The sequence below is a fragment of the Psammomys obesus genome, unplaced genomic scaffold, assembly GCF_907164565.1.
Source record: "Psammomys obesus unplaced genomic scaffold, mPsaObe1.curated_primary_1811, whole genome shotgun sequence".
Taxonomy (NCBI): domain Eukaryota; kingdom Metazoa; phylum Chordata; class Mammalia; order Rodentia; family Muridae; genus Psammomys; species Psammomys obesus.
Window position 1 is genome coordinate 3,295,987 of NW_026585686.1, and position 12,718 is coordinate 3,308,704.

Consider the following 12,718-nt stretch of genomic DNA (forward strand, 5'->3'; position numbering starts at 1 on the left):
TCTCTTTTTCACTTCTTAGTCTCATAAATTTAAAAATATCAATATGAAAAGAAAACATAAGTAAACATTTTAAAATAAAGACCTTCATACCATAGATAAATGAAAGTGGACCTTAAAAGCTATTTGTCATTGTGGTTCTTACTAGGAATCTGCAAACTGCAACAACAACAAAAAATCAAATACATGGAACTACTAGCTATGTTACAACTAAATAAAACAGTGAGGCTATGTGCTTACACTCTGTCATTAAGTATATACATGTATAAAAGGATCTAACTTTTCATTCTGGTGCTCTCTAGCCCACGACAGTAATGTATATCATACTGTATAGCTTCACCATGCCACATGGGAAAAAAATCGGCTTTTTATTTTGTGGTGAATGTATCATCAGGGTTGATTGGTTTAAATATTCGGGATTCTACTGTACAGCACCAAACAACACAGAGGAGGGAAGACAAAAATCATCCTCTACTTTCATCTTTTGAATATTTTAAGACTATTATACCAGAATCAAATCAGGTAGTGTGTAGGGAATAGGGTCACTTACTACATAGCTTAAATGTTGTAGAAATGCATACACAAGAAGACAAAAGCTGTAAAGTAACCAAACAGATTTACAGTTTTACCCATACAACTCTGCCAGCATCTCAGACAGGTGGCAAAGGAAACATTTTTGGAAACACAGGACAAATATATTGCTGGGATAGAGAGAGAAGAAAAGAGATGTTTTCTGTTTTATATATCTTTCTCTTGGGCATAATTATAAAGTGACGTTCAAGTGCAACCATTGAAATGCCTATTTTTTTTTTCACAAAATTCAAAGACATCAGCAAAACCACCTATGTCAGTAATAAAAATAAAAGTCTTTGACTTTTTAAATGTTTTCATACTGTCACAGCAGAATAAAATTAGCTTGAAAAACGATCTAAAGGCATATGATGCAGTTCATTATGTACAGCAGCAGCAGCACTTCTCAGTGTTCATAAAGGCTGCTCCATTAAATTTACCTCCAGTCAATAATTAGGAGACCACAAATAAACCTGGGCAATTAAATCAATACTACCAGGCAATTATATCCCCGAGTCCAGGCTCAGTGGCACAAAAAGGCACTATATCAAACTGCAGTATTAAACAGTCTGATACCATTTCAACAGGGAATTTTTAACATTAACCGGACAGAATAAGCATGTATACTGGTACTTCAGACTTCGTACATACACTTCCACACATGTAAGATGACTCACATACACAAGTGTGCACAGGCACAGGCACGGGCACACACACACTCACACACAGACACACACATGGACAACAACTACCTCTAAATGAGGACTGATATCAGTATAGCTTTAGCAAGATTTAAACATTGATTTATTATTTTATAGACATAATTGATGATAAAATTTCTAATTAAAGGAGCTAGAAGGTCCTAGTTAGAAGGCAAACACTTAAAAAAAATCATTGCAAGTTTATTTCTATCATTTTAAGCCGAAAAACAGTTTATATCAACTGTCATTGAACTCCATCATGTGCCAGGAACTGTTCGGAGCCTGGGCAAGCAACAGGATTAAAAAACGAGCTCTACGGACTGCAGAGAAGGACCAGCAATTACGAATATGTACTGCTGTTGCAGAGGGCCTGAAATTGGTTCCGAGCACTCACACTGGAAGCTTACAACTGTCCAAAAGCTTAGCTCAGAGGGATGTGGTGCCTCTGGCCTCTGCAGGCACCTGCACTTGTATGCACACGAACCCCCACATACACATGATTAAAAATAAAAGCACATCTTAAGAACAAGAAATGACCTCTCTTCTCCAAAACAAGCTGCCACTGTAAAGGCCTTGTCTCACACTTGTGCATCTGTATTCAAACTTTAACCAAAACGTCACCAAACATATTCTATTACAGAAGCAGTTTCAGATAACGTTTCAAAAATATATAAAGACTAAGAATATGAGTGGATAATGTAACATTTACTTATCGCTCTTTGTTTCTTGTCTTGGTGCTGGGGGTTGGACTCAAGTTTCTATACTAATCAAGCACTCAGCCAGTGCTACATCTCTACTCTTTTTATTGCTTTATTCTTGACTTTACTGAAAACACAGGAAATGCTACCTGGTGGTCCACATACAAAATACCAACAATTAATATCAACTTCTCTTTTTAATCTTAGCAGAAACAGTCACAGTATCTTTCAAAAATCACTGACTGATGGAGTTTTTCCTTTTCCATTTTGACAATTACCTTTTACCTTTTATTTATTTCAGGTTGGTTTTCAAATAAACAATTAGGGTGAGCAAAAAATAAAGACTATAATAAAAAAGTTTTAGAATACATTACATGCTGTCAGTGATGTCAAAACAAAAGCTGGCTATGCCTAGAAAAGTAGGGCTCTCACCTGCCAATAAACTACCCTTGATCACTTACAAGAGGGGCGCATCCCAGCAGACCATGTGTGTATTAAAAAAATACTTGAAAGGGGAGAAAAAGAATATCACACTGGTCACAGTAGCAGCCTCAATAGAGCCCGCAGGGACTCAGCTCGTCTTGGCCTTGTCATCCTGTACGCAGCTTTCTACTCAGCCCAGAAAACGTCGATAGGAAAATGTTTGAGGGGCCTCTGGTGGAAATTTTTTCATTCTTTCTGCATTGACAGGATGCCAAATCAATATTTACTTCCCACTAACAAGCTGCTCGAGGTCTCAGTAGAAAATATTGTAGAGAATGCGGGAAGACACAGTAATAAACAGCTGTCTGGCTGTGAGGAAAACATGAATTGACTGGAAACAGGTCCACAGTAAAAGGTCACCGAAACCCATGAACTCCTCAGGTGTCCATATCAACTTCCAACTTTAAAGACACTAATAAAGAATCTCTTTTCCTAAGAGGTCTGGGAGAATGGATCCTTCTCACTCTAGCAAGCAGAGAGCTTGACTCAATAATTTAATTAATGCACTTGCTGAGGCCCATGTTGCCTTTCTCAAGGCATTTGCTTCATTTGTTAAGTCCAAAAGTACAAATAGGGGGTTAACTTGGCTGTCTACCCTGGAACGCTTCTTTACCTAACAGAAGTAAATAAGGGTGTCTGCAATTGTGAGGCAGCGAATATTTATTTGGAACTTTTAATATACAAAGCACAAAAATGAAATACCTGTCCTTCAAGAAGTTTCTGAATATACAACAGCCATTCTTTGTCATTTTCAGCTTCTATCTTAGTCTTTTCAATTTCCTAAGAAAAATAAAAACACGTGCATTAACTGATATGAACTTACTCATTCTGCTAGATTCAGCTAGATATTGAATGCATGAATAGAAACCAAGAATGGCCCATCTCTTCCAAGGTGAAATATTTAAATACATACTATTTAATATTTAATTTGTTAATATATACATATAGAAGCTAAAGTTATATTTATCGATTTTATAATAAATTAGGATTTTTTTTTCAGTGGTCACAGTGTGGTTCAAGATAGGGATGAATGGGAGTAAAAAAACATGTAACATACTAAAAAGACAATGCAGGGCTGGAAAGATGGCTCAGTGGTTAAGAGCATTTGCTGTTCTTGCAGAGGACCTGAGTTTGGTTCCCAGCATCCAGCATCCATGTCAGGTGACTCACAACAGCCTGTAAGTCCAGCTCGAGGAAATACAGCTCTACCTATCGTCTATGCAGTGACTCTCTCTCTCTCTCTCTCTCTCTCTCTCTCTCTCTCACACACACACACACACACACACATGCTAACACTGGAAATTTACTACATGTCAATCTTCATGCTGGGCACTTCACAGACTCTCATACTTTAACATGAATTTATTACAGATGGATGCAGTTTATAGAACATAATTCAGGCAAGGCATCAGCCCCTTAGTCTCTAAAGGATGTACAGTTCATTCTAAATATACTTTGGTCTGTAATTAAGCACAGTGACTATATATCAAGGTGCCCTGATTTTGCTCAGAGCATGTTTATACTGAAGTTCCCTTTGTTTCCAGGAGGGTTTGCAAACTGTGCGGCGCAGGGGGCTGCAGGCAGAGCTGTCTGTTATCAGACGCATCAGCTCAGAGGCACTGGTGCTGCTTTGTCAGTCTTTGGGACTAAGAGGAACCTTTTAGAGTCACACAGGTAAAGAGACAATGTTACATACTTTTCTTATTCAAGTGGTGCGATGTCTTTCCAACTTATGGCCCAGAGAGAGCATGCTCCTAACTCCAAACAATGGCAGCGTTCTGGGCCTGCATCTGAGTGTAGTGCATGGGCACATGCACACGCATTCTCACAGGAGTGCACCACTAACCTAAGCTCTAATTAGGTATGTGTACCACCTATAGTGTAGACCCTCACTCAGGCAGCGCTGTCTCCCTTGTACCTTGTTTGATCCTATATGTGATAATATTCTTTTACTTCTTCGTCCAGTCACAGAGGCTATGGCACAAATGCTGAGACTAGGAAATAGGGAATGGCAATAAGACTAGCAAATAAGAATGACTCATCATCTCATTCACTCAAAGGATGAAAATAATTTTGGCAGCATTCCTTTGTGTCTTTTCCAAAAATTCTTGACAGTTTAAATATCTTTCTATTATAGATCTTCTTACGGCAGAAAGTCTAGATGCTCAGGAGGGCAGGCATGTCAGAGAGGATGCTCATATACAAATACTTAAGTCTATTGCTCCATTTATCATTGAGCAAACATTGGTACAATCCTATCTTAAATCTTTCCAAACAAGAAATGACTAAAGGCTTCTATTCTCAAGACCGGGCATCTTTCACAGGTTTGAAGAGCACCACTGGACATAGATCAGCCAGGGTCATTCCCCCTGAGGCCACTGACAGAGCATAATCCACTCGAATAAAAGTATCTCACCCTTCTTAAAACAAAAAATATTTTCCAGAAATAAGATTATCAAAATGATTATAAATTCAGACAGGAAAGCCAGGAAATCTAATACATAAAAATAAATGTCACACATGACTTTTTGTTTTGTTTTGTTTCATCAAATCAATGGTGAGTTGACTGAACTACATTTAGTCAAACTGTTGAATTAAGAATATTGAGGACTGGACCGTGAGGGCTGGCTAAGCACTTAAGAGCACTTGGTACTCCTGAAGAAAATGCAGTTTGGTTCCAAGCACCAATATGCTGGCACACCACTGTCCAACTCTAGTGGTTTCAGTGCTGTCTCCTGACACCAGGCCTGCATGTGGTAAAACAAATACACAAAGACAAAGTACTCATATACATAAAATAGACCAAAAATTGTGATTATTTCTGGGTGTGGTTGTACAGACCTGTACTCTGAAAGGGTTTTAGAGGCTGAAATAGGAGGATCACCAGGAGGAGACCAGCCTGGGTAACATTTAAGGACTTTGCTCCAAACAAAAGTAAATCTCTCTCTCTCCTCTCTGTCTCTTTCTCTTCCTTTCTCTCTCTGTCTCTCTCTTTCTGTCTCTCTCTCATACTCACACACACATACCAACAATGACAAGATATATAATATTATTAGTAAAGATATATAATATCTTTACAAGATATATAACATATATCTATATATAGTATCTTTACAAGATAAATAATATAATTAGCTAAAGAGAATGGAGGAGAAAGGAAGAATCTTCCTAATTGCTTATTATGTCTGTTATTCTTTCCTGTTACATACTTGACTCATTTTTATATTATATATTGAATTCCTCTAAAGGTGTTGACATGGTATTCTATGTTTATCTTTTTTTGACAACTTGACAATATTCCCATAAAATGAAATTCTAAGAATTATAAGACAAAAATACATTCAGATAAAAATACAGCAAGCCCTTTATTAATGAATATTCAAGCAATCTTACCACTTCATTTTCTGTGTCCAATAATTCCTCTAGGTCTGACTGTGAAATATTCAGGATAGAAGCTGCCAAGGTCTGGGCTTTATGAGTTGAGATTTTACAGGCATGTCTGCTTTTCTGCATCTTCTTAAGCTCTCTGATTTGATATCTTGTCCCATGGACATCACTTTGTAACTCTTTGACCAAAGACTAAAACATATTGGAAAGAACATGGGTTCATATGGAAGTCATAATGAAGACAAAATGGCCAAAACATAAAAATGTGAATGCACTAGCAAATCATTTTTATTAAGGTTACTCTGGTATTATTTATTTTGGAAGAGAATGGGCTATCTGCCCATTGTCATTCTGTAATAAAAATCCTCTTAAATCACCTCTTAACTACTTTTCTTTATTAACCAAAGCTCTCTACGTTCAGCTTCAGATATGCTAACCGGCATCATAGTTGGTCTTGCAGCTGGCAAGCTACTTGCTATCATGATAAAGCCCAATTGAGCTGATGAGATAGTTCTATTTATCTGGAAACATAGTATTCACTTATTAATTGTAATACGATCTTGCATAATGAGTTTAATTGTTACACATGGTGATGATAGATGATCACTGAAAAAGTTGCTTCTTTAATATTTTACTAAAACTAAATTAGAGATACTTTGGAAAACCTTGATAAGAATAAAATGAATAACAGTCTTGTTATAACACTATAAGGTAGAATGGATTGAAAGCAGATAAGAAAGCTGGAATTATGTCACAAAAGTCTTTAAATTTTTTCTTTGAGAAACCAACACGTGCTAATGAATGTCACTCATGTAGGCAAATAAGCAAAAGTACATTTACTCTGCACGACTAAAGTTTGGTGTGGTGATGCAAGAACGGCTTTGGGAGCCCAAGGCAGGCTGGCTAGATGTTGGGCTATTTCAACAACAGTTATTCTCATATATTACTTCAGCAGCTCTCTGATACAAAGCAAAAAGTGAAAGTACCACAAAGTGTAGCTGTTATGCACACGTGCATGCACACACACAAACAAACACACAAAATACAGTGAAGTATCTGTTTCTCCATTGTATTAGCAAACATCAATTTGATACTTCAGTGCAATTTGCTTTTATGACTGTTTTAAAGTTTCAAATTCTCATTTCTAGCATTAAAAAATCAAGTGGAGAATCAGCCTTGACATACCTATATTTTCATTGGCATTTTCAGTTATTTTTTAGTAATTTACACTACGTTAGTAAAATTACATTTGCCTATTGAATAGGCTTAATTTTTTTGTATTTATTCTTTTGTCAATTATATTGCTTCATGGAGAATAAAAGTTTTATGGAGTTGTCCTAGTTATGTTTCTACTGCTAGGATAAGTACCAGCACCACAAGCAGCTTGGGGATAGAAAGGTCAAAGTCCAGGCAGAAGCTGATGCGGGCATTTTTTTTTTTTTTTTCAATTGAGATTCTCTCTTCCCTGATGACCTAACTTTAGTTGATAAAAATCTAACTAGCCAGTAGTTGAACTGATGAACCTCCAAACTGTATTCCTTTTCTATATTTCACAACTAAAATTTTCTTTAGGTTGTGACTCAAATTAGTGGCCTGGAAAAAGACTCTGAGGTCATCCTTCTACAAAAGACTCTGGAAGAGGGGACTTAAGAATAACACCCCACACATTCAATTAGAAAAACGTCAAACATACAGAAATGCTGAAAACTGTTTTGGGAACATATACCCACAACTTATATACGACAATCAACTTTGTATATTTGATTTATCATGTACCTATTATCCATTGATCCAGCTTACATTTTTGAGACATTTTAAAGAAGGTGGCAGTTGTCTGTACAGGTGGGCCCTCATTAATTCCCATGTATATCATTAACTAATGATGAATATTTTTTAGTTCTTCTGAGGTCAGATTTCTACACAGTGAAAAACAAATGTCTTAAGTGTCGTTTTATAAGGTATTACTAAGTGAGAACTTTAGCTAACCTACACCCAGGTCAAAGTAGATGGCATTTCCATGTGTTATGGTTTGGATGCGAAACATCTCTCACAAGCTCTCGTAATATTTGAACACTTGGTTTCCAGCTAGTGTGGTTAGGATGTTGCAGAACCTTTAGAGGGTAGAGCCTAGCTGGTAGAAGTGCCACTAGGGCTGAGATTTGAGGTTTAAAACCTGGCTCAAGTCCTCTTGACTCTCTGGTGCCCATCTCTGGAGATGTAAGCTGGCTGCCTCTCACCTGTTATCACTGCTGGGAGCAATTGCATGCTGGATTGGCAGAGCAGGAAAGTAAACTTGCTGGAGGCAGCCCACTCGTTTTTGCATGGTTGACAAATGGGTATATCCCTGGTGTAGGCAAGGCCCCAAGGATTTTGCCTCAAGACTGCTTATTGTTGCTATACTGCCTTTCCATGCTTGTGTCATATATCTGGCATGGCAGAGACCCTCACTGCTTACTGCTTCAGTCTGTTGGGAAGATTTCCTGCAGATTATTTTGAAGATGTACCTTCTTAGTGCTGTTTAAACGAACTTATTATTTCATAACCCCTGATGAGGATTTTAAAGAATTTCCGACTTGATTCAACTAATTTTAACCCCCGAAAGACTCAATATTTCATAGATACTTTCATTCTTATTGTATTCTCTTTTTCTTTTTAACTTTTTTTCTTGTAATTCAGGAAAAGATGCAAACTTTGTATCCCAATATCAGACTGCCAACAGTGTTGTTTAATATTTTTCTTTATTAGAGACTTTAATGATACTGCTTCTGAAGAAAGGGCTATAGTGTTGAAAAGTAAATGATTGCTTTTTGTTCTATTTTAGTGCAAATTTCAAGTTGATGTTATCAGTTTTGCTTGTATAAAGAAACTAAAAATACATTTGTTTTTATGTGAAAAAACCCTCATGTAATGTAACAAAAATTGCTAGGTGCTCTATGAACCCTCACATGACAAGCACTTGGCTTACAGCAAGAGGGAAAACAAAGGAAATAACATTCACTGTAGGTTTAGTCCAAGGATAAGGCCCAGATGTATACCATGATAAGAAAGACCATATTAATATAGAAACAATGAATAAATGGTTGTCTAGACAAGACAAGACATACATCTGTTTCATAGAAAAACCTTGACATAAAAAACTCTTGCTTTGAACACAATATACATTTCAAATTAGAAGATAAAACTTCTGCTTTGAATTCATAATGAGCATACAGATAAAACCACTGCTTTAAGCTTATAATAAACAAATTATCTAGTTAGATATTAGGATCAATAGTCTTACTGTAACTCCCCTTTTATGTAATGATTGTATCTATTTTTGAGTGCTTTAATTTTTTCCATATATAGAAAACTTTTATATTAGAGAATATAAAAACCAAACACAGAATTAAACATTGGTTGAGTCCACCTCCTTCATTCAAATATGTGTCTGTCAAATTGTCTGTATATATGTATGTATACATGTGTATTTATATCTGTATGTTTACATATATGTGGATGACTGGTGTCTTTGGGAGCTCCCTTGTTTTGTCTGTTGGGTGTATGTGCGCGTGTGTGTGTGTGTGAGGTTTGTAAATATCTTCCTGCTTTGCCTGCCAGATGTGTACATTTTTGCATGTTCCTGTTAATAAGTTTAGTAAGTGATAAGCAGTCCGGAGTGTTTTATCGGCCTTCTTAATTAAGACTTTTCCTTCCAGCACGCCACTGTTCACTGCTGAGCCATTAAGTTAAAAGGAACTAAGGTTATTCTTTTTACAACCCCTTGTACTTGGAGCAAGAAACTGTCAGGGCTGCTGCCGCTTGTACTCTGAGCTAAAGGAGCCACCTGGCTTCTCTGATTATGATTATCATGGCGGTATTATTTAACCCGCTATCACGAATAAGAAGACACAGACACCTGTCAGATTTTTAATTGCCTTATTTAACTTGGGCCGGGCAGATATTTGACTTACATTGTCTCACTATCCTCACCACCATCTCCCAGCCCCCAACAAATGCCACCCACCGTAATCCTCCTCAACTAGACTACCTTTCATCCACAACCTCACGGTACTTGCTTATATTCTTCATCTGGGCCTTTTCACACCATCATTGGAGTCCTTTCTCTCTGCCCACATAGTACTGTAAACCAATGCAGTATCCTCCTTCTTCCTCTTTTCCTGTCTGTCTGTCGAGTGATTGTCATGATTCTTCAGTCCTCAAAAGCTCAGGAACCATAGCCACGCCTATCCCATTCTGCCCTGCCCAAGTATAGGCCATTTAATGAACCAATCAGTTATAATGATTTAGGCAGGTTTACAGAAACAAGGATGGGTGTATCCGGCAGGCAGTAACCAAATCTTGAGGGCCAGTAATTAACATTAGACCAAAGTTCAACATGAACTCGTTTATTTTTGAGCTATAGTCTTCGGGGTTTTTAAATCTATAATTTGCAAACAGGTAATTTTTTTTCCTCTCATGATTTCTATAACTTTATTTCTTTAAGCCTTTTGCCTTGGTCCTGATTTTACAGAAAGAAAAAAAAAAAAGCATATTTAATATGATGTCAGCTGTAACCTAAGGGTTTTTTATATTGAGATACATTCATTCTACATTTAATATGTTGAGTTTTTAAACACAAAAATGTGTTAATTTTGGTAAAATTCTTTATATCTAGTGGGTGGCAATATGACTTTTCTCTTTTATTCTGCTAATTTAGCATCGCATATATGTTTATTTGCATAGTTGACCCATCCACAGACCAAATACCATTTTAACATGGTGTATGATGTTTTTTTAATGTGGCTTGCTAGTACTCTGTGGACAATGTTTGCATCCATGCTTGATTAGTGGAATGTAATTTTCTTTTTCTCAGTGTGTCCTCATCTAATATCGCTATATCGCTTTAAGTGTAATACTGACCTTGTAAATAAAGTTTGGAAGTGTCCAGTCCTCTTTCTTTCTTTCTCTCTCTCTCTCTCTCTCTCTCTCTCTCTCTCTCTCTCTCCCTCCCTCCCTCCCTTCCTCCCTTCCTTCCTTTTCTTTCTTCTTTTTTTGTGGAAGAGTTCAAGAAGAACTGGCATTAATTCTTATTTAAATGTTGGGCCAAGCAATGGGGAAGCCATATGGTACTGGCATTCTGCTTGTTGGGAGGTCTTTGATTACTAATTAAATTGTCTTACTTGTTATTCATTTGGATATTTTTATTTCTCCATGACTCAGTCTTGGTGGGTAGTTGCCTTTCAGGAATTTCCATATCTAACTTCTTAGTATATAATTGTTCAGAGTATTCACTTATGATTTGGATCACTTCTCAGTAATCAGCCACGTTTCTGTAGTCAGAGTAATAAAATCTTTCTATTTTGTTTTCCTTACTAGTCTAGCTAAAGATTCGCCAATTAGCTTATTTTCACTGATTTTTGTTCTGTTTTCTATTCTTTTTATCTGAATCATTCCTTTCCTAGTTCCTACTAGTCTCTTCCTTCTGTTAACTTTGGGCTCAATTATTCTTTCCCTTGCTCTTTCCAGTTTAAAGTTAGACTGTGCATTTGAGAGCCCTTTTATAAAATTGTTTACAGCTGTAATTTTTCCTCTCAAAAATTACATTTTCTACTTCTCAAATACATGATAGGTTTTGTTTCCATCTTAATCTGTCTCATTTTTTTCCTCTCTCTTATTTATAATCAGTCCTATTTGCTTTTTGGGACCAAATTGCTTAACTTCCATATTTTCATGCCATTGTTGATTTCCATTTTCACACAGATAGAATTAGAAAAGATTTTCATACGACTTCAATCTTTTGAATCTTTAAGACTTATTTTTGTGGCCCAACATTCTCCTATCCTGAAGAATGTTCTATACATGTCTATGAGGACCAGAGTACCGTGTGGTCTCCGGTGTTGCTCAGTTCTGCTGCTAATGCACTATCTTTTTGGACGGTCTACTTTTGGTTTATTTCCTCCAATCCTCTTAGTATTTGTTCTATATATTTAGGTGCACCAATGTTTGAACAAACATTTGTAATTGTCTTTGTCATTTTCTTTTTTGACTGTTTATTAACTAAAGTCTATCCTATTAAAAATTCAGTCACTTACATTCTCTTGTAGTTACCATTTGTATGGAATGCCTTTTTCTATCTCTTCATTTTCAGTTAGGTATGCCTTTATAGCTAAATTTAGTCTTTTTATGAGTGCTAGATCATACTTTCAAAATAAAAATGAAAGTAGTAAGGAAAATCTATTCAGCCACCAGACATCTTCTGATCAGAGAGTTTAGTTTATGTAAATCTAAAACAAATATTGTCAGGTACCGTATTTACTGTTTCCATTTTGTTGATTGTTTTCTGACCGTTCATTCAAGGACAATGGGAAGGACATTCCGTTGTCCTTTCTTTCATCCTTGGTGTCTTCCTTTGATGACTTTTTGTTGTTGTTGCATATGCTTTGAGGTCTTTTCTTAACTGTCTGAATTCCTACTTTAGAATTTCCTTTGTCAACACCTTGTAGCTTTCATAAAATATCTTGTAATCGTAGCTTCCTACGTAGGTGTTCCTATGTAGCTAATCATAGCTGTTAACAGCATTGAAGTAATGATCACATATAAGTGACACTTCTTAAATTTAGAGGTTGGACAACACGATTTGCAAATACTTTGATATTGCATACCCAAAATCAAACACTTTAATTTTTATATAATAGTTTAAAGTCATTTTTGCAACACGAATGTAATGCTAGAGAACTCTGACTTTGAGTTTGTTTTTAAGCATCCCTGGTATGGAACACACTCTCCACATCAGTTTGTTGGAGAAGTTTTGTTCCCTCCCTCATTCTGAAGGCTGTTTTGTTGTTGTTGTTATTTTTTGTTTTATTTTGTTTTTTTAAACTACAGTATTCTTGACTGGCAGCT

General features: G+C 36.4%; 1 protein-coding gene across 2 annotated transcripts in view; it reads right to left on the minus strand.

The window, feature by feature from the left end:
- The window catches only part of Cntln (centlein), a 292,210-nt gene that overhangs the window by 7,278 nt on the left and 272,214 nt on the right, over positions 1 to 12,718 (minus strand). For both annotated transcript variants that reach the window (XM_055629436.1, XM_055629442.1), the window contains exons 24-25: positions 5,843 to 6,028; positions 3,152 to 3,229 (exon numbers count right to left, since the gene is read on the minus strand). In XM_055629436.1, coding sequence (XP_055485411.1) covers positions 3,152 to 3,229; positions 5,843 to 6,028 — 264 coding nt within the window. The remainder of the gene's footprint in view (positions 1 to 3,151; positions 3,230 to 5,842; positions 6,029 to 12,718) is intronic.